At 36.9% G+C, this 23785-nt stretch overlaps 1 protein-coding gene across 1 annotated transcript; it reads left to right on the top strand.

Annotated features, from left to right (window-relative positions):
- Window positions 1–22574: 22574 nt before the first annotated feature.
- On the top strand, window positions 22575–23504 carry LOC137584819 (mannose-binding protein-like). The gene is made up of 2 exons (XM_068300385.1): window positions 22575–22645; window positions 22717–23504. Exons 1-2 carry the CDS (start codon window positions 22589–22591, stop codon window positions 23449–23451), a joined length of 792 nt encoding a protein of 263 aa, XP_068156486.1. The 5' UTR covers window positions 22575–22588; the 3' UTR covers window positions 23452–23504.
- The last annotated feature ends 281 nt before the right edge of the window (window positions 23505–23785 follow it).

Below are 23785 nucleotides of genomic sequence, written 5' to 3'. Positions count from 1 at the left end.
TATTTTAGTTCGTTTACATTATTATTAATTTATTTTATTTGCTTTGCACTTTAAAGAGGAACTTTAGGTAGTTTTTGTAAACTATGGAGATACAAAAGACAAGAGAGAGAGATTTTTTTTTTCAATTCACATATGATTCTCTCATTCACATCACGTTTTTGCAATTCACATTGGCCAACACTCGAACAGTTAACACATTTCAGTCGGGCTTTCGTTTTTCTGTCTGCTGATTAAAGTTCAAGCATTATCTGCAGTAGCAACAGCAATAGCAGCTGATAGTGTTTCTTTCAAGATATTGCGCATACGACGCATTGCAGTTGCTAAGTCTTTAAGTTTTGTGGTGGGCTGTGTAGGTGGGTGTAGGTGTTGGCTTTGGTTTGTTTGTTTGTGTGTCCTGTCGAGTCCTGTTGGGTCCGTCTGCGTCCGTCTTGCGTCAGGGAGCATGGGATAACTTGCAACAACTGAAAAACTAAAACTCAAAGTGCACCAGCCAAAGGCATGAAGCACTGAAGCTGTCCGCAAAAGAAATTGCGAGCGCGCGCGAAGCAAAAATAAGTATGTATATAAAAAAACACACAAATACACACACATACACATTTATATATGTACATATACATGGTTAGCCCACACATATTGAATGTGTGTGTGTTGTGAATGTTTTGTTGCTCCTTCTACACTTGTTGTTTCTCCTTTTCTTGGCTTTTTTTTTTTTGTATTTTATAATTTTTCCTCTTGCTTCTCCTTTATAAAGACATACAATTGCAGTTTTCAACGGAGCAGCACTGCAGCATTTTCTTGTAAGAAAACGGAAAATACAAAAGGAAAAAAGGAAACAAGAAGAAAAAAATATAAAGCTGAATTTGCGCAAAGTTCAGCCGAGGCGCGAATAAAGAGGGTAGAACATGAGAGAACTTAAAGAGGTTTCAAGAGAGGTGGAGAAAGATGAGAGATTGATTTTCTTTTATATCGTTTGCTGCCCTTTCATGTTTGTACTATGAATTTTCATTCTCTTGGGCAAAATTATCCAATCGTATTGAAACTGTACAGTTTGATCCTTATAAAGCCTCAATTTGGTAACCTTGAGTTGACTCAATGGTCAGTACTTAAGGGGAAAAGTCAGAGAACAAAAAGTTTGAGCAAAGTTTGCACTTCATGTTCTTTAATAGAGTTTAGGTGATAAAGTGAAGATTTGTAGCCAATTTCTTGACAAATTGAATTAGCGAGTTGCAAGTACTTGAAGCCCTTTAGCCCTTTTGGTAGCTCATGTCCAAAAAAAATTCTTCTTTAAGTCGTAAGTTTGGGTCTTCACTTAAAGTCTGTACTTTTTTCCAACCCTTTCAGCCCTGTTGCGGTCAGCTGCATCTTTTAAGAGACGCCATCTAGCGTCTAAGCCACAAACTGGGCTAAGAAATGTAAAGGCTAACGCCAACGCGAACGCGAGTGCGATACCGCGACCGTGTAGCAATAGATTTGGTCAGAACCAAGCTGGGAACTGAGAGCTGAAGACAACGACAGTTGCAAGCCCGCCAAAGGCAACACATGCAACAATCGACGACGTTGGCGTCAACAGCAGCAGCTCTGCCGGCTCCCAACAGCCAACAACCAGCGGAGGAAGCAGGAAGCGAGAAAAAAAGGAAGAAAACACAAAAAAAAAGAAAACAAGAGAACAAAAAATAAAAAAAAAACTGACAACGGAAGCAAGCTATTTCCCGGCACCGACTCCGGCTTTGGCCATGGCTTCAGTTCCAGCTCCAGTTCCTGCTACGGCAACTTATGGTGCTCATGTTTGTTGTAAGGAGCAGAAACAGCAAAATGGCTCGCGCGCGAAAAGGAAACTCAAGGAAACACACACACACACAAGAACACCAGCAAGCATACACACAGACACACACATGAGTCTTGTGGATATAAAAAATCCAACTGAAATTGTATTTTTTTTTCCTGTGTGTGTTGTTGTTTTCCCATTTTTTTTTTGTGCTGGTCTTATATTTTTTTCCTTTTTGTTCCTTGCCACATGAAAAAAATGGCAGCGACTGAAAGAAATACATTGCCAAGCGTCGAGCAAAAAACGAAATAATAACAAAAAGTTGTAAAAGAAAAGCGAAACTGTGTGATGTCCTGGCACACACACACACACACACATCCACATAGACTCACACAATGCCGCGACGACGACATATCGAAGAAAGGATAAAAACATTCAGCTCTGCCAGCGTTAGCTGCGACGCCAACCTCTCAGTCGGCGTCTACTTCAGCAGTCAACGTTGTTAACATTTCACGAGCGCCAATTTCATTTTCTTTCATTTTGTTTATATTATTTGTAGTTTTTTTTTTATTCTATTCCATTCTCTTGCATATCACTGGGTATAGTTCGGTTTGTTATTTTTCCCCTTTGTTATTACTTCCTTTGTCTGATAGTGGGTCAACCACGTTTCTCTTTAAGATATGTTAACAAGATCCCAGGGTCCCTTTTCAAAGTAAGGAATAAAATTAAAGATCATTTTCCTATGGCTCCTTTTTTTTTCCAGGTCGCAAAACAATCTTCCTTCTCAAGCTTATTTCGGTCCATTTTGCTTTAAACACTGTGCAGATTACCTTCTTGTAAAAAATGTTTTTCACACTTACTTCCCCATTCCTCTTTTTTTCTTCAGCGTCAGCGTAAGCAGCGCAGTTTGCTTTGCTGTCGACGGCAACGCCAAGGCAAACGCAAGTAGCATAGTGTAGTAAGAAAAACGAAATCCTTTACAGGACCATATGTTTTTATGTATCTATACATCCAAGGAACATGGCCAATTACATACACACATACTAATGTGCGAGTGTATGTGTGACTGTATGTGTTTTAATAGAGTTTCTTATCACAATGGCTGATAAAAACAATGAACGGGCATCCCTTTTTTCTTTTTTTTCACTATGCAACGTGTGGAAAGCAAATCGTCTTGGTATTTTACTCGATCTTAACATTTAATCATGCTATGCCGAAATTCTATACTCTTTTGTGACTGTGACTGTGTATAAAAGCAAAGTAAGTTTATTTAGAGATCGGACTTTTAAAGAAAGGTTTAACATAAAAGTCGGATAACAAACATGTCGTTCAGCCAACTAAGTCTTTCACTCGTCTTTAAGCTCAAACTTTGCCCATTAAATTTGTTTAAACTAAAACTTTATACATTCTGCTTTCTATTTGTTACTAAGTGGTTTGTTAAGGGAACATACTATTCACATGAAAGTGTATAAAGAGAATTGCATTTAGTGATAATTGAAATAAATGTGAGCGGATTTACTTCGGTTGAGCAGACTAATATTAAGAACAAGTTCTTGCGGGGTTCAACTTCTGACCGCAGCTTGTTATGTTCAAACTTTTTGCTATTAAATTTTTATATTTTTCTAAGATAGATTTTGAAATGTGTTCTTCTTCGACTGCTATTTGAGTGACAAATGTTCCACAAGTTGTTTGTGATTGCCCTAGGCACTTGATATGCAATTTTCACCTGTTGCTTGAATTTCTATACGGAAGCCATGTGGAAAGCTTTCTTGCAGTCAAGGACTTTTACTGTATCCTGTACACAAACCGGGGAACAAAAAATATCCTTGCTAGCTAAGGCTATAAAAACGTGTTTTTAAAGCTTGAGTGAAATAAACATACTCACAGAGACGAAGTTACTCTTCCATTTGCACCCAAGAGACTTCGTTCTCTTTTACTCGCTCTTCAACTGTATCAGTTGGGGGCGTGTTTGTTTTCATCGTGTTTTTTATTCTGTGTGTCTTTCTCTCCCTCACGTTGTCCCCCCAACCCGGCTTCCCTTTACGTGAGTTTTAAGTGTTATTGGATGATTTTATGAAAATTGATTTGAGGCACGCCCACTTTGTATTGTGTTGTATTGCTTTTTTCGAAAGGGGGACAAGTGCAGGTGCTGGGCTACACCAATTGGCATATTGTGGGTCATAGGCATGGGATACCTAGTCATTTACGATAATAACATTATCTCTTTATCTTTACTCACCCGAAATGTATGAAGATGCTCCACCGGACAGTCCAAATTCAGTGCATAATCCTCAACAACAGCTGCTCCCAGAGCTGTGGATGCCTCACCAAAGACCTGCTCGATCTTAATCGGAGGACTTGGCAATAAAGATGCAGTTGCTGTATTTGTTGTACTGTGGGATGCAGTTGCTGGTGGCAGTGTCTTGGCCAGAATTATTGCTGTCGCCTCATTGCTCTGCACTCCGGGCGTTGCAGCTGTACAGGGTGTGGGCGTGGCCGTGGCCGTTGCATGGCCATCATGGTAGGGTGTCACAACAAACGAAGGATACGAACGAAACTGCGAATAGTCACTATGATGCGGTGTATGGCTATGCGGTGTGTGACTATGCGTATGCGAGTGTGGATGATGCGCCAACTGTGGTCCTTTGTACCAGGTACCATGCATAATCATTTAAAACTTGATCAATTCACTTGTTCACTCGCAAAGCACTTGTTTTCAACTTTTTCCTTTTCAATGAGGATTTAATGTATTAAGGCTCATCACTTGATTAACTGAAAGTTTCACATGGTTTAAGAGATATCATGATCATGTAAGGGTAATTTTTATACAACAAAACATTCTGGTCAAATGGAAAACAACTTTAATTTTCGTACTGGAACTTTACGATCTAGTCTAGTAGTGTGGTCTTAGTTAATTCACACATTCTTTCTCTCTAATAAACGTTCGACTAGGTAGTTAACTTGGATTATAAAAATTTGAAGCTCATTGGAAATCTATGCTATGAAATGTCCATAAATATATTGAAGTTGACGCTCATGTTAGATTTGAATAATCTCTTCCAAAAAGGACTACCATTTTAAAAATTTTGCTAGCAACATTCAACTAACTGACTTAGCTCTTAGTTAAAATCATTTCCATGTCACAGCTGCAAAGCTAAAGCCTTACTTTATCATCAGCTTTATGGCAAATCTATTTTATTACTGGAAATAAAACAAAGTAATGAAAGAAAGAATAAAATCGTATGTATTATTCCTTGACCCTAATGATGTTTGTACTTCTTCTTCTTCTTAGAAAAATCTCACAAACTATTTAATATATTAACTAACACAATGTCAACCTTAACACAATGTCAACCTTAAAAAAAAGGCATTTAAAGAATTCTCCAACCTCTCAATGGGATAAAAGTGCTAAAGCAGTATAACTGATCAAAAAGAAATCCTAAGAAGAGAGCAACTCATTAGTAAAATCCAATTGAAACTTATTTCTACGACTTTGTCTAATACAAGGGAAAAATATTGGAAATATTGTAACATTTATTACATGTAAAGCGAATCTTTATAGTAACATATAGATTAAGTCGCCACAGGTATGATTCAGTTTTGTCTGACAAGTTGATTAGTGTTTACATTATTCAAACTTTATTTAGCAGTTATCTAATCCTTGTCTTGTGACAAAAAAGAAATATTTGTTTGTCACGTCTAAGATGAGTATTAGGTTGGGAATATCCCTAGTTAGTTTTTTTGTAATCCTCTGACACAAGTTATTCATATAATATTTGTATTATTTTCAAATAACTCATTGACTTTTCGTTTATTACCGCATTATTTGAAGTACACAACACTGAAGAGTATAACTTTTTTTTTTGGGTATCAATTCATATTCACTCACAATTGACGCTTGCGTTTCGTTGATTCAAGATATTCACAATTTTGACACTTTATCTGGCTTATGGCATTATTTTTTTTTAATTTTGTATTTTCTTCTCACTCTTTCATATATTTTTGTAGTTGTTGTGATAAGCGATTTTTGCACTTCACTCGTTGACAGAAACGATTATGCCGATATATGTAATTGTGATACAGAAAATGCAGCTGCACTTGCGGAATGATGAAAATGCATTTGCACTTTGCGACAGAATTCTTCACGGGGACTCCAGCACAAAATGCAGCGGGGAATTGCCGCTAAGCAGCAGCACAAAAAACTCGACCAAAGAGTTGCACTGAGTGGCTGAAACGCGCGCGCGAAAGTGGCTAAAGTGGACAGTGGCCAGCACTCTGGGCCCTGGCACTGGGGGCTTAATTTGGCTTCTGCTTTTTGTGGAGCACTACAAAAAGTTGCTACCAGCTCGCAAGAATTCCGAACTCGAATGCTGAGTGTGGCAACGAAAAAAACATTCAAATGCCTCGCACGGCTCGCCGCCAAATCGCAGTCACGACGATGACGACGACCGGCGACGACGACGACGACCGATGATGACGAGCCACTTGGAGTGGAGTGTAGGGCGCTCTCTCTCGCTCTTGCATAGTCAGACTGAGTCTCGGTTTCGCATACAATGCAAGAAGAGGGATGAGGGGGGGCCTAAACTTTGGGGCAGACAGCGGCGCATGCGCAGTAGCAATTTTAACTCCTCTTTTTGTACCTTTTTGTTTGTAGTTTTTTGCCAGCCAACCGAGACAAAAACTACATTGCTCTCTCTTTCTTGCTCTTCCCATCTGCTTCGGTATGTCTCTCTCTCTTAAGATTGGTGGACATATAAAAAAATTTGTTTGTGGTTTTTCCATGAGTTTTTGCTCTTAACTCTTGAGCAGCTTTGATTTGATTTTGGCCGCTTTTTGCCTTTGTTGATTTTCCCTCTTGACTTTGAGCATGAATGGACAAAGTTGCATGAAGGTTCTGCTCTTTGGCTAAAAGGCAGGCAATTCATACAAAAATTGACTAAAAATGAAAGTTCAAATATAAATAACAATTAAAATTTAGGAAAAATCCAAGCAGTCTTTGATTTAGTTTATATTAATCAAAATTTAATTTTTATTTTAACAAAATTTCCAAATTTCCAAATTCCAAAAAAATGTCCGACGAGGCTTTTAATGACGGCGATGATGAGCAGATGTCATTTGAGGAGAATAGAGCTTCACAAGACTCTCTACCCACTGAAGAGAAGAGACCATCGCAATCCAATGAAAACAACCGACCTTCTGAAGCAAAGACACCCTCCGAAAATGGTGAAGATAATGACCCAAAGGACACTGCTGATGAGCCAAAGACCACAGATAAGGAAAACGAGAAAGACCAAGATAAAAAAGATGAAGATCTATTAACTTGGCGCTGTTATATGTGGCGAATTAGTCGCAGCATCCTCCTCTTCTGTTTGGGCAGTAAAATAGCTTGCGAACTTACAGGATGTGTGCTTATACCGCCTCTCGAAAGAATGCATTGAACAATATTTTTGGAAAACATTTTTTAGCTATTTTTTGATTGTCATCATTCGTTGAAAAGTCTTCTCGGCATAACAAAAGACAAAAAAAGAAAAAAAAAACACCCAACTGCATCCGTTGACCATTAGCCCATTGACCGATATTGGTCGAGCTGTGCGTAGATAATGAGTATTTAATTCATGTAATATTCAAATTAAAAAATCCACAAAAAAGTGTGCAGAAAAAAAAAACGGTATAATTTTTTTGCCTCGCCTTTTATTCATTCATTCATTCTGCGGTTTTTACAGCTAATAATCGCACATATTCATTTCAAGTGGCACAACAACAAAAACCGAATATACAGAGCAAGCGAAATCACTCATACGCAATGTAAACCAAGCTCAAGAGCAACTTGCAGCAAAAACGTGACAAATTCGCTCTTAATAAAAAAAACGAATCTCATAAAAACGAGAAATGTAAGAAAGACAAGAGACAGCGACGGAGAGAGAGTATGTGTATACGAGTGAGAGAGACAGCGGCAGAGAATGTATGTGTGTTAGAGCAAGAGGGAATGAGGCATTTATGCGAAGGCGGTGGAATTTTTATTGGAGCACTTGGTTTATATCTTTTTACACTGCTCGACTTTGGATTGGCATTTCGTTTTTTGTTGTTTCTGCTCCTCTCTCCTTTTTTGTTGCAGTTTGTTTCTTTTTTTTTGTCGTTTATGGCAATGACATGTGTCGTTGTTGTTGGCCACGGGTGGCGGCGGGTGGGAAACCGATTTTCGGCTTCTTGTGACAACTGCAACTGCAATTCCTTGGGGAGAGAAGCCAACTACTTGCATTTCGAACTCTCCCACTATCTCCATCTCCCTCTTGCTGGTCAAGTATCATTGCAATGCAATGACAAATGTCGTCTAGGCCCGGTTTAGTTAATCAATGTAAAAGTTTCGTTATCCCCAGACGCCCTCTGGGGAATTATTTCAAATATGTTGTAATGCTTCTCTTCGTCCATATTTGTTATTACCGCAAGGAAATTGCTTTATTTGGCAAATAAACAGTTGGCCTTCCGCCGGCAAACTCTGGCCATTAAAACTAATGCCTCTTGCAGTTTCTTATCAACTAATTTGATTATGTATAATCGAATCAACTAGGAAAATAACTAACTTCTCCCCCGCCGCACCCGAGCAATTAGTTGCAATTTTTATGTCCAGCCATTTGTTGTACTTCGTGTCAATTTTCATTTGGTTGAGTGGAATAGAAATTGCTATCTGGATGCGACTGTCATTGCACTTGTTTGCACTGTCATCAATGCCATTTTTATTATCTATTTGCATATGGGCAACCATTTTGAATTGATCCCCGTCATTTGATAAATGCGGGAAAAGTGAGAAGCAATTACGACATGGTGCGAGGTTATTAACGTTCTAATAATATCTATTTATATATTCTGTTCGTTTTTGGTGGCAACTTTGTACACTTTTAATGTTTATACTTGGTCCTCAAAAAAGTTATCCTGAAATAAGTTGAAGTTCTTTGGATCTTATGTATATATATAGAGAAAATTGTGTTTGTAGTAAAACTTTTTAACGGAATCGGTTTTAGACTTTAAATTATTATAGTTCTTTTATTATATTATGGTTATACTAATTGCGTAGACGTTTTTCCCCTCTAAAAAAGAGATTTATGGGAAACTTAAAATAAATTATTATAATAATTTTCTTTTAAAATACAAAAATTAATATAATTTTGAAGTCAAAGTTAATAAAGAGACAATTTTTAATTAAAGTGTATTTAATGCGAAGTGAAAAAAGAACTTTGACTAAATTTACCAACTCAAACCATTCTAAATACATAAAAAAGAATTGAAAATAAGATCTTTTAAAATATGATAATGATTAAAAAAATCTTGATCTTTTAGTTTGCTTCTTTGAATTTAATTAGATTTTTAAATGCAATATTAAACTTCAAAAATATAATTTTGAAACTAAAAAGGAACAGTCAAACTATAAGAGTTTATAGAACCAATTTTAAAACAGATAATCTTGAACTATTTTTTATAATTTTTAATTAAAATGTCTTCGATATCTATCTAGCTCATTTCCCCAAATTTGATTTCTATTTCTTTTTATCAAAAAGCCAGAATTCTAATGGCATCTGACATTAAATAGGCGGATCGTACTTAAATTTGCAATCCTATCATTAACCAATCATCTGGCATAAGCAATATTTTTGGCCTTTTTTTATTGAAAATTACAATTGTTAATCATAATTTGATAGGAATGCAATAGGTTTTTAAAAGCCCGACAAAAGTTTTGCAACTTTTGCGTAAAACATAAAGTGAATTTACATTTTATAAAACCTTTTAAAACCTGAAAAATATGCTCGACCTTTTGCTAATAATAATCCGCGCATATTTAGCCTTATTTTAAGGTTAAAAATATTAGAAAAGCGCTTTAATTTTTGTTTTTAATCTAATTGTGTTAAGAACTGTAACTTAAAATATTGTGGTATTAGGTAGAATTATTCCAGTAACTTTTAAGCCGATCATTTCATTGACTCTTCACATTGGCTGTTTATTATTAACTATTATTTCATTCTGTCATTCATCTGCGTATAATTTCAGCTCTTCTATCAACACGATGTCGTTTTCTCGCTTTGATTGGCATTATTAAATTTGTGTCTTACACCTGATAGTAAATTTGCAAACCGAAACACATTAAATAATGAAATTTTTTGAAGTAAAAAAGCCAAAATTGTGTATGGAATGATAGAGAAACCGCAGGCAGGGCAGATGTCTGATATATTGAATGCAGTTTACAGCTGTGCGGCGCCATGAACTAAACGCACAAGCAAAATCCAACAAAATGTCAAAATGCCAGCCCGCAATACTGCGGCGAACCATCATCATCTTCTCATCGTCGTCGTCATGGTTGGTCATGGACGCCAAATGGTTGACAGACTGGGGCAGGTTCTGTTCTGCCATGCAAAAAGGGCTGGTCACCTAAAACCGCAGGGGGAACCAGATCGGGCGAGAGCGGCCCGAGACACTATAGTGTCAGGCTATAGCAGCTCCGCCTCTTTTAATGCGCGCATGGCGCACTGTGGCAGCCGCTTTTTATTCATTGGTCGAAACGGGTTGAGTTAGCCCAAAGCGAAAGAGATGGCCCGTGAGAGAAGTGCCTTGAGTATAAGCGAGAGAACAAGAGCCCCGGAATGAATGTAAGCGAACGAGATGGCATGCATGGCAAACTCAATGTGTGCAAGTGAATAGGCATAATCTAACTTTGGTCTTAAGAGCACATTTTGGTGGCCAAATTCTCTTTACTCTTGGCCTAAGCCAACACGTGTTGGCCAGCTTTGTGTTTTTTGTTCTCCTTCCTCTGGTGTTGGCGTGTGTAAAAATAACTGAGTTTTTATCCGTCCGCCGCGTATTTTGTTAATTTAATTAAACAAAAACGTTTTGTTTGTGTTTTTTTGTTCGTTTGTTGGTTCTCTCTGTTGACTTTTATTTCTTTTGGCCCCTGAACAAAATGAAATTGGAATCGCAGTTGAATTCGTGCACAACTTTGAATACGTTGAGGAGAGAAGATACCGGCTCCATCATCAACTCGATTTCGACTCCGAATCTGATTCTGTTTTGTTGTTGTTAGTAGTACATTGTCGATATTTTGTTATTCCGTTTGTCCGCTTTGACATTTAATTTTATTTTTTTCTTTTCTTTTGTTTGTTGGCTTCTGTTTTTTTCTTTTTTTTTTTTTTTTTTTTGTAGCTTGTTGCCACAGGCCGCATGTACATGTTGCATTTGTCATTTAATGACTGGCGACAGTAAACTTTAATTGAAATATCACACATTGGACGCTGAAATTGTAATTGCAACTTGTTGTTGATATGGATTTACACTTGCTTTGTTTTTTGTGCAGTTTTTGTTGCAACAATAGAGTGGAATCATTACTGGAAATTCCATTGAAAACTTCCTGAAATGGTTTTTATATTCTTTTATCAATTCACGTTTTGTACGTCTTCGTTAGGGAGCTGTAAGCTGAAGATATAATAGATTGTTTTACCAACACAAACCATTAACAAATTAATTTTAATTTATTATTTCACTTTCATACCGATATAACCAGATTATTTAAGATTTCAGATATATTCTTCATGAATTATAATAAGTTTGTCCCTTACGAATAGCAATTCAAACTCAAATAGTTAATAAATAAATTTGTGTCATCATTCGAGTTACTTTTCGGTTTGTTTTTCAAAAATTTCTTAGTACCTTTATGAGGTACTCCAAGTCAAACTGGGTTAATTTTGGGTGAAATTGTGTACAGAAACTAGGTAAATGATAAACGGAAGCATTTGGAGCATTAATTTAGAACTTGCATGTTCGACAATGAACATCAAAGAAGTAAGACTAAACTAGAAAGTAGAAAATAAAACATCCGCACGTGACTTCCGCCCGCATTTCTTAGATCTGGACAATTGAAGAATGGCAACTAAACTTAAATCTTGGCACCAAGAGATGGACTTGAAGCTGGAAATGGACCTGAAGTTGAAGATGTAATTGGACATCAAGAGCCAAGTTGGTGTAGGTGATTAAAAGGCGATTATATCAATTGTATAGAGAGAAAAAGAGAGAGACGATATAATGATGGCCATTACTCGTATCTCAGGGCTTGATGTCAATCTCATTGTGGCACACCTGTGTGTGTGTCTGTGAGTTTGTGTGTGTCAGCTGTCAACGAAATCGGCTTACGGCTCTTTATGTTAATGCGCCAAAAACGTTGACATTTATTGGCAGTTATTTATGGTGGCCATGGATTGAACAGTTCCTCAAACTGCCTGAGTCAACACCTTTTTAGAACGTTTGCCTTATTTTGGGTCGGGCTGACTATGTATATGGCCCACTATGGAAAATTCTATAATTGCAGCTCCAACTTTTAACTCTTAAAACTTGCAACTGCAACATCAACAACAGCTCCAGACACAAGTTGCTGCTGCTGCTGCTGCTCGAGAAGAAGGTGCCACACTTGGCACTTGGTCGCTGTTTTGATAGCACGTGCTCTATTCTGTTTGGACCACTTCCATATCTGTTTAGTAACATGTAACGCTCTGGATATTGCCATAAATTTATGATTAATAATGACAATTTATGAGTAAGAGTGTTTGGCCAACAGTGAGTGAGACCATAACTAACCGCTTTTTGTCTCTAGAGGTTTTGGATCCAATTCGATATTTAAGCAAAATTTCGAAGCCTCAGAGATTTGACTATTAGATGCTTGACTAATGAGTTTATTAGTATTTATATGGCAAGATCACGCATATTCAAATCTCCTTTCCTGGGTATTTCCTGGAAATCCTATGCACACGATGATATCTTGCTTCCAGGATTGGCACGCGACATTTACCTTTAATTGACGATGAAGTTTACCATATTTGTTTGGTGTTCGATTTGTCACAAATGACAATCAGTACCAAAATGGGCATTGAATCGTGAATGGAAGCAAAAAATTCAAATTCAAATTAGATGGTTGGCAAAGAAGCATTTGTATTATTTAATTTTAAACTAATTCTTAATAATAATTTACAATTCCTCTTTACGATAGGTATAAAGATGTTTGGATTGTTTTAGCATTTTAAATTTTGATTCTGGAATGCGAGTTGTTTCTTGTACATCACCGCCAAAGGCGTCAAGAAGCTCTTTTTCATGGTACTTATAATGCAATTTTCCAGAATGGAGGTCTTCTATGTACCGCTCTATTGTGCCAGGTACTTCAATATCAGTGAAACTTGGAAGGGCATACATATGCTCGAATGTATCAATGGCAATAAAAGGTAAATCTTTCTCCGATTTGCCCATATGATACATTGCATGAGAGAACATATCGGATTGACCGCTAATAAATCTAACAGACAAAAAAGTTTCCGTTGTTTGGGTCTCGACAGTTTTTCTATATAGCTTGACCGATTCATGATCATCTTTATGGTGAAATAGTATCATAAGTGGAAGAGAACCATCGGTTAGTATCTCGGCATTGGCAAATGTTATCTCTTGCACCATGGGGTGACATTGATAGAAAATCCACTTTCCCAGCTCCTCCAAATGTGTCTTATTCCCCATAAACTCTTCAGTGTGACCATATTTAGCCCTAGCGACAACCCTGTTTTGGCCATCTACAGTGGCATTTCTCACAGCATCGTACAGGACCACATAGAAATCGCCATATGGACCGAAAAATCGCACAGCATCACGAAAAATTTTATATTCTTGATCAAGATAATTTCTAAAGTAACCGATAATCAGCGTTTTTGATACAACTACCAAATTGTCCAGTTCCGTTTTTGATTCTATCTCCTTAACGGGATCATTCAAGTGCGATTCCAAAAATTTAATAATACTCTCGACATTACGATGTCCGCGAAATTCATCCCATCGGATTAAACCATGTTGCACCACAGCCACCGTTGGATATTTTCGAATATTATATTTTTTCGCCAAATCCGTTTCGACATCACAATCAACGTCGCCCAAAACTATGAGACCTTGCTCAGGATATCGTATCCGAATCAGCTGAGCGACTTCATGGTAAATGGGCGCTAGCTGCATGCTGAATTTGCACCATTTCACATAGAAATTAATCAACACCAGTTTATGGGATTCCAATAGTAGAGGAAGACTCTCACTGTTCACATCCACCACATAGGCTGGAACTGTAGTAAAAAGTTGTAGTACTACGATAAGAATTAAAAAACGACGTTTACTGGTGAGCATCTTGGCCAAACTAATAGAATTTTTCAAATTTTGCGGGCCAAATGAGGTATATTAAAGTGTATAATTATATTCGTTTCGCTTACGCTGTAATTAAGAAATTTGTTCGGTTCCAAACTTATACATACGTGGAAATTTTCAGTCCATAAAGCATATAGACATCTAGCAGCTCAGTTAACTAAATGAAGTTCGACTTAACTGAAGCCCAGACCTGCATAATCTATCAAAAATAAATGCTTTGTATTAAACTCTGTTAGTTTTTAATATAATCAAAGAACTCGTTTAAATGGTGGTTTTGTTCTGAAAACTTCGATTTTGTTAACTTAAATTTAAAAAGAAATTTCGTAAACATTTGTAAATGGTTGTCATGAAATCGAAAAGATATAAACTTTAATCGTCTATCCATTGTTAACTTAGAAGATGCTAATGATGCGTCATGGTCAGGGCAATGTCTGGGAAAACGAAACATTTCTTTAGACAATTTGGCAAGCTGTCAACGGCACTCTACGACATTCCACACTCGGCATATAGGGCGTGGCATTCGTTTGTCCTCCGCCCCCCGCTTTCTCTCTCGCTCAGCTAATGATTGTCTAGCTCAACCTATGCCAGCCAAAGACATCAATCAATCTCAATGGCAAGGATGGCATCAACCACCCCATCTCTAAACTCCTTCCATAACCATCCCATTCCCATTGTCCTATGCCCATTTTGGGGGGTGAATGCTTCTTAAATAAATAAACAGAAACTTATAAACTCATTCGAATCTCATATTTAAAATCATTCAAAGTAGCAGCAACAGCTGTCCATTCATGAATTATTAGTTCAAGCTTATCAAACGTGACCAAAATAAAAAAAAATAAAAATAAATAACCAAAATGTTAATAACAAAATACAAAAAGGAAGCACTTGGCAGTTGCCAGTTGACTGGGCCAGCTGTTGCTCCATATGAAAAGTCAGCAAAAACGTCAGGCGACGAAAATGGGAAAAACTCTGATAACCGTTGGACAGTCTGGCTTGAATTTTGAATATAAGCATGTGGGAAAAACCCATCGTGCTGGTCAAGAGGAAAGTCCTGTCAGTTATTATCTTTTCGCACTGACCGCAAGACGTGTCAGGACACCAAAAGATGGAGAAAACGAGACCGCTTGCTTGAATAAATCATGGTTTACGAAATATTTTTGCCTGGTATGGACAGCAAACAAAGGTTGCTCTACCTTTTCGGTGGCAATTTGTTTCACTTTTGAAGGGAAGCTGCTTATAAAATCTTTGTCGAACATTTCCCCAAAAAGAAAGCAGCTTATTGACAAGATATGATGTGTTATAAAGGGATGTCTTTTGAATGCGATGTGCGTGAAGAGACCTAAATGCATCTTGTCTTTAGTGTGGTCATGTTAAAAGTAACGACTTAGTTGTGGTTAAGTTTTCGTAAATGAGAGGATTAAAGTCAACATTTTGGTTATATTAAAGTATTTCAAAGCGATCATTTAAACAAAGCAAACTATAAAAGGACCTTTGTCCACATCTATTATTGTCACTAATTTGTTTATAAATTTGTCATGGTTTTTGACTTTATCTAATCTAATCTAATGTTATTTGTCATACTTGATTGAATATTTGAAATACAGGTATATATAATTAACTAAAAGCTGTCCAAACTTCAGTTGACATGAGGTACTTTTTAATTATTTTATTTATTGCTCTCTTTGGTCTAATAGGGGTCCAATCGAGATACAACCATTCTTTGAAGGATGACCTATTTATTTTTCTTGTTTAGTCCACACTTGAAATGGAATAAAAATAAAATTGTCAATCTTAAAAATTTATAAAAGAAATGTGTGTCTATTAATGTAAAGCCACAACGTTGTAAATTTATTAATTCTTGCTTTATGAACTTATTATAGATCTTTTAAGTGAACACTTTATCATGTGTTTGGGGTCTCCACGATTGGCAACATAAAAAGCTTTCATTGTCTTTCACTTCTTGTTATTTTTATTGTTATTTACAATTGTTCGTACTCGAAAAGGTTTGTCATGGTTTTCGATTTTAGTTTGTAACTAATTGTATTTGTTATACATAATAAAAATATTCCAAGTGCATCTATTTATAATGAACCAAAAGCTAAGCAAACTTTAGTTAACATGAAGATCTTCTTGATTATTTTATTTATTGCTCTCTTCGGTCTAATAGAAGCCGGACGAATATGGGGCAGACTTTTTGGAAACAAGCCGAAAGAGAAACTAGACTAAGCTTACTTGAACAGCTAAGACAACTTTTCATATCTATTTACTAAGTAAAAGTGCATTAAAAATAAAAATATTATTTACATTCTGCCTACTAAAGAAAATTTGCAAATTAATACTCGCTTTAAAGGGGAACTTTAAGACCTTTGAGACACACTCACACATGCATATGTTTTTAGCATTTAACGAATCTATTACAGCTCTTTTAAGTGAAAACAATGTCCTGCCTACCATGCACACCGAGGTCCTCCTGTGTGTGCTTGGGTCTCCGTGACTGCCACGCCAAGGTGACGTAATTATAGATGTACTTGTAGTTGTTGGTCGTGGCTAAAAGTGCAATGTACTCGGAATAAAAAGCCACCCTTTGGCAATTTCGAAATGAACTGGTAAATGGAAATAAACTGAAAAGGTGCCGAAAAGGGTTGGTACACTTCTGCAGTTCAGTTGTAACCCAAAAAGTGGGCGTAGACCGAAACGCGGTTTTTAGCAAATTTCCGAAAAATGGTCTTGCCTTGGAGTTTGAACTTGGCAAGAGTTGAGTTTATGTATGTATCTTGTAATCTTGCAGTTACACAAGACACTGCGACACATTAGCATAAAATCATGATTAAGATAAGCAAGACCGTTCTGAGATTTAGCCAAAGTGCGTATCTGCGTATCTTGAATGTCTACAAAGTATCTTATGTATGTATTTAGGTAATTAACGCATTCAACGCCAGACGTAAATCAAGGCTATCTGGGTTTCAGATGATGAAAAATTGCACTATCCCAGTAAATGCTTAAAATGCAATTTGTTTTTACGCTCAAGACACATTAAGAAGTACGAAACGATGGCTAGACTTTTCCGTATTTCTTAGTCAACCTGACGAAATGTCAACTTGTACAGTGAGAAAGTGTCATTAGCATTGATTAATTTGTGCCACGATTTACATGGAAAAACAATCAATCAACACCACCACCACCAACAAAGCGCACTGTCTCCTTTTGCCCAATGGCATTAGTCAATCTAGAGATTGAGATGCAGCCTGCCACTTGAACTCGATGTCAACCAGAAGTAGAAACAGAAACCAGTAATAGAAGCCAGAAACCATCCATCTAACTATGCTGTGCTGTGTACATACATATATATGTATATGTATCTTTCTATTTGAGGGACATTAGCAATCCGAATCATTAACGGCCCAACTTGTTGTTGCTGTGGTGGGTGTGGTCGAGCTCGTCCAACTCATCGACATGGTGAGTAGAAAATTGTTATGAAGTTGCCCAAGTCTCGCCCCAGTTTAGCTTTAATGAATTGCTTGCCTCGTGTAGAGCAAAAAAAAAAAAAAAAATAAAATACAAGAAGTTTCTGTCTCGACTTTAGTCTCAATGTAATTAAAGTCATCCAAATGAATGGAAATGGGATGCGGGCGGAACGCAGACATAGGTGTAGTTAAAAGGGGGTCTCTTATCAGCTTCCTCATACATTGTATCCTTTAATTTCCTTCGGATTCATGAGAACACTTCCCTGTTTCCAGTTAGATCATCTTTAGGCATAATTAAGCTACATCAATGTCGTGTTAAGTAGCCGGCAAACTAATGATAGCCAAAAATTTACAACAAAAGGTCAATTGTTGTAGAGCACAAACAAAAGAAGAGACACAAAAAAAGATAAGGAGGAGACTCAGCCCAGACCTAATGCCCATACAAACAAATGCTTGGGGACTTTAATTTTTATGCGTGAAAACACATACCAACGACCGTAAAAATGAGGAGAAAAAAAGGAACAAGACCCGGCACTTAAAATGCGAGACAATCATTTCAAACGAAAGCAGAGAGAGAGAGAGAGAAAAAAGGAGTGGGGACTAAAGCAGTTGGTCCAGCAGATGATACAATCATACAAGCACAAGGACACACGTGGGTGAGGCCAGAGGAAATTCAATTAGCCAAAAAGAGAGGTTGACCGTTTGCTTAGGTAATGTTTCAATTAATTCATTTGGCATCCCAGCTGAAGGTTACTCAGAATATTTGGATGGAGGATTTCATTTCTCTGCTAATGATCCATCGCCTTGTTCAAATGTGACCCAAGAAAGTGGGTGGCCACAAAATCCCAAAGTGGATGATGATGATACATGCCTCTTTCCTTAACCAATAAACAAATCAAATCAATTGCCCACAATTAATAACACCAATTTGAGCTTATTGATTCAGACAAAAACAAGGAGAGACGACAGCCAGCAGCAGTAGCAGCAGCAACAACAACAGAGCAAACAACAACATTTTATCATTTGTTATATATTTCAAAGATATTCATTTGATAAACGCCGACGCCAAAAAATATATCAGACGCCAAAAAAATCTCATCGCTTTAAGTGGCTCATCTTCAAGAGTTGCATGGATTCTGTGACCAGCCATAACCGCCGGCAAGAGCCAACACCAGATCCAAACAAAAAGAATCTACAAAAAAATTGCTGCTACCGGGTAACATATCAAAACGCCGCAAATGGGCAACGCAAACAGAAAAAAAATACCCAAAAAAATCCACAAAAAAGGCAAACCAGAAGGAAAACCAAACATGCGACGTCGTCTAAAGGATTTGCCCCATGGCTGCAAACGGCCAAAGACAAAGTATCTGTGGACGGAAAAAAAAGGCACCCATCTCTGTGTGTTTGTGTGTGGATATATTTAAGAATTTATGCCGCGATTTTTGTTAAAAAAAAAAAAGAAAAAAATTAAAAGTGAAATAAATGCAAGTAGAAGCGTCAGAGAGAGAGAGAAACGCGTTTGCTATAGACCGCAAATGTCATCGAAATAAATTCTATATACTTGCCCTCCTTTTTATACCCTTAAAACAAAGTTAATCTTTAGATCATAAAACGCTCAAATAAATAAGAAATACTTGATTCTAATTTAAGTCCTATAATTAACAGCAAGTTAACACGAAGTTTCCTTACTCCTAATAAATTAAAAAATAAATGAGTTGATTGAAACTTTTGGCCTTTCGCAAATAGATATATTGCATAATTCTATTTGAATTCGTACTAAACTCATAGATACAAAAAAGAATTTGGAGAAGGGTATTGAAACTTCGGCTTTGCCAAAGCTCATCTTATCTCTCTGGTATTTGTACATCCTTGGGTTAAAACAATTAAGTGATACCCTTTCTTATTCTTCATATTTATTATTATTAAATTGGTTTTGAAGACCAAACAAAGTGAACCAACAAATTGTTTAAAATTATATTACATCATTTTAATATTTACTTTATACTTTATAAGGCTGGTTAAATAATCTGTCTTTATCTTGCTTTGAAGGTTTAATAGGTCACTGCAAATTGCTTGTTTCGTTTTGGTAAAAAAAAAGGATAAAAGTTTTAATAAACAAAGAATAGAATTTAAAATCAAATACTCCATAAGGGTATTCGCATCTCTTTAGAATCGTCTCTTTTGATCCTTCATATTCCATGCTTCTACATACATATATACATACATTTGTACATCTCACATTGTGTGTGACTGTCTGTCTGTCTTTTCCTTAACCGTCGTCATTGACTTGAAGTTCACACTACACTCCTCTATACTGTGCGTTAATCCAATATGCGATTACGAGTGTGTCCTGACTTTAAGCATCTGTTAAATTGGCTTAATCTTTGTTTGTTTGTTTGTGTGCCTGTGTGCTTGCCTCTTTGTAATATTGGCAACAGCCACTTTGTAACTGTTGTCATTTTTATTGGCCTGGGAATGATTTCTTTTTCTTTTTTTGCCCCCATTTTTTCTTTCTTTTGAACGCCCTGTCTGTTCCTCATAAGAACGTTTTGTGTCTGGGTCTGCGACTGGTGCTGGGTGTCCTTTTCGTACTTTGGCCAAAGAAAAGTTTTGTCGTTGATTTTATTGACCAATTTTTGGATGCGTAAGTTTTGTTCTTTTTCTTCTCTCTGTCTCTCTTTCCAACTTCTTGTGTATTTTCGTTTTATTTTTTTTTTTTGCATGTTGCCCTTGGGTCTTCAGCATATTTTGCGATTTGTTTTTATTGCTTCATTCGATGGGATTTGAAAAGTTTTATTGTGATTTAAACACTTGTTAATCGTGTGTGCCTTATGAGGGGAACGAGTGGATTAAGTTGTTAAGGCATTCAAGGAGACAATATTCCTTGCTCTGCATGTGTTTAGTTAATCGTTGGGTTAACTTTTTTATGCATCGTTTCATTGTTAAATTGTACAAATCCAAATGCCAACTAACTGCAATGACAGGTACTAGAATCCTCATCTAGATGAGCTGCCTTTTGTCGAAATAATCACTACGCTTCAATCTGTTTTCCGAAAGCGTCTTTGAGAGTGAGATAGATAGAACAGAAGTTGGAGTCAACATCTGCCCCTTCTGCTCCCAGTTGGAATGATTGTAATCAAAATACAACAAATTAACAAGACCAAGTGCGAGAGAGATAGATGGTGAGAAAGAGAGAGAAAGAGAACGAGAGAGATGACTTTATACTGTGTACCCTTTTTTTAAAATATTTATTTATGCAATTATTTTGCAAGTAGCTCAAAATAAATAAATGAAATGAAATAAAATAGCCTGGTCTCGGCTCAACTTGGACTGAGACGGGTTTTCAAGCGGTCGCTGCCTGGGCACGACTTTCAATTGACGACGTAGTAAATTAAAATTTAAATTTATGCCATTTGCTGTGTGAGGTGTACCCCAAAACAACTGCACACACTCACACACACACACTGTCTGAATGGGCCAAGGCACAATTAGGCGACGTTGAAAGGTGCACCGAGGTCCATGAGAAGTTGAGTGAATGGTTCGATGGCTGTTTACTTGGATGGCTGGCTGTTTGGCTGGTTGGCAAATGGCCAACATCTCGTAGAGAAGAGGAGAGCACAGCGAATTGTGTATATATATACTTGTATATGTATGTATGTTATGTATTATCTTGGTCATGTCATCATTTCTATTGTCATCATAATCTTTGTGTCATCTTTCTGTCAAAAATTATTTATTTATTTTAACGCAAAATGCATTGCAAAGTGAAACGTCATTGCGGCAGTCAGTTAAAGGTTTTGCCCACACCTGCCAACAGGTGTATATTTGTTACCGTACGTTCTTAACTTTAGTTCACTCTTCTCTGAGTGCAGTTCCTCCTTGAATTTTTGACCCAATTAGTTGGATACAATGTATGTAAGGCAGCCCCAGTTTATGGGCTCGTAAACTGCTGAATTTGTATCTTGTTGCATTAAGTTAATTACAGACGAGACGAAACAAGACGATCACTCGTCGTATACTTAATGCAATTGCACAATATTTTTGTAGAGTATTTGTGAAGTTGATCATTGATCAGGTTTTTACGGTTCATTGTTAATTTCCTCCCTTTCTTCACTCATTAGTTCCACCGTCAATCATAACTGTGATGTTGTAAAACTACCAAAAACCACCCAGTTCCACTCAAAGAGAGGGATACAATGCAGCAATAAATGGCAATCAACAGACAATCAATGGGTTAAACCCTTTTTGCTTTATGATCTGAAAACAATTTAAGCTTTTATTTGTTTTTGATGCCACCACAACAAGTAATCAGGACAGAAAGGGAGATTCCTTTTTTTTTTATTCTCTTTGTAAATGGTAGCAAATCAAATTGCCCAAGAAACAGACAAACACTCAGGATCGAAAACTAAAAGAAGGCAATGCAATGAGCATACATCATTATGGGAAAAAGGGAGATCACCAGCGAGAGGGAGAGAAAGAGATAGAGAGAAAAAGGAAGACAAGTTACATTTGGGACATTGCACACAATTGATGGATCACCCCAAAAAGCAGGTTGGAAACAAACAGCCACAGCCACTGCAGAATCTGCAGTTCTTTTGGCCTTTTCCAAGTTGCCAAAGCCAAATGAGTTGAACAAGAAGTTGCGTAAAACGAAACCTGCGATAATGATCATGCCAAAGCGAAAAACGCGTTGAAGTTTTCAACGTCGTCATCATCATCATCAGTAGCAGCAGAAGCTAGAAACAGAGATCGATACAGTGCTTACTCAATAAAGTGTATATAATAAAAGAGCTCTATCTTTTCGTTAGAAATACTTTGAAATCAAAAACATGACCTTTAAAAACATATTAACAACAATCACATCAAAATGATAAGCTATTTATGAAATAAAATGTAAATATACATACATATTTATATTACGGAGAATCTAATTGACACATTGATATTTCCATTACGTTAGAAATTCAATCCCCTTTGCATGTATTATCTCATATTGTATTTTGCTTACTTGACTCTGACTGACTCTTCTTTGTATATACAGCCGCTATGTATGTTCATATGTACATATGTATGTATGTATATGGCTGTCTCTTTGGCATATAAACCATCAGTTCTGAGTAAGACAGTTTAGTGATACGTTTCAACTAATTCAATAATGTTCTATTTGATTTTCTTGTGTGCATTAAGTCTAGTCAATGCAAATGATTGCTTGGTAAATAAGTTAATTTCGGGATTATTTTTTCTCTATTTTTTTTTTTTCTAACTGGCAATTCTATTTTACAGTTTGACGATGGACATGTCGATGCCTCTAATAGCTTTTATCGTTTAGCAAAACCACTTTTGTTATTTTTACCTACAATGCAAAAGCGATTGGAATCCTGTGAGACCCTTAATCCACCTTATGCTCAGGAGAGATTGGATAAAATAGAATTGGCAATGAACAAATTGCAGTTAAGTGCGGATAAGCAAATTCAGTCATTGCTTTCATGGAAATCAGAAGTCGAAGCAAAACAAGTGCACAGCGATAACGAATCTCTCGTCGAATGCCATAAGGAGATACGGAACAAAATACTTCAAGTGCAGGAAAAGTCCGATGCGCTTGCAATTTGTGAATCAAAAAAAGAAACATTAAAGACAAAACTAAGTGAATTCCAAAAAATTGGCTCGAAGTATTATCATATTGAGAAACAGCAGAGGGAAACTTGGTTTGGAGCCTTGCACGCATGCCATCGTTTAGGCAGTCATCTGGCTAGTCCTCAGAATGAAGAAGAACTGGATGGACTTAGCGATTTACTAAAAACTTCAGGTAATGACTATTGGCTGGATGCCCATGATCATGTAAACCAAAATGAATATATATCCGTGACAACTGGGGAAAAGGCCAAATATCTTAAATGGAACATTAATGAACCAAATCATGCAAGAAAAGATGAGAATTGTGTGGAATTGAAACCGGATTTGGGTAAAATGAACGATCGAGTGTGTACCGAAAAAATTTATTTTATATGCGAAGTCTAGATCTAAATAAATCATGTACGCAATGAAGCAAAATATAATTAGTTTGCATTTAACCAGTAATGACTGTACAATCATTTTGACTTCTCAACCCATGCCCAGTAAACACATGCCCATGCATCCATCGACCGGACGTACTAGCCAAGTCAAGTGCGATTGCAAATGCACGGAATTCACATTGAAGCCTCTGTTTTGGGACCGCTGTTGTTTGTTGGCCATTAACGCGAAGCAGCTTGCACTTGCACCCGATCGGGCTACCGTTGCTACCGGTGCCGATGGCGGTGTCCACTTCTCCTCTTCATCATTCTTCTTTGCCTCGGATGAGTTCAGTTTGTTG

Source organism: Drosophila tropicalis, unplaced genomic scaffold (assembly GCF_018151085.1).
Source record: "Drosophila tropicalis isolate 14030-0801.00 unplaced genomic scaffold, ASM1815108v1 contig_878, whole genome shotgun sequence".
NCBI lineage: Eukaryota > Metazoa > Arthropoda > Insecta > Diptera > Drosophilidae > Drosophila > Drosophila tropicalis.
The sequence above is the reverse complement of the archived record's forward strand: the minus strand, read 5'-3'. Positions and strand labels throughout refer to the sequence as shown.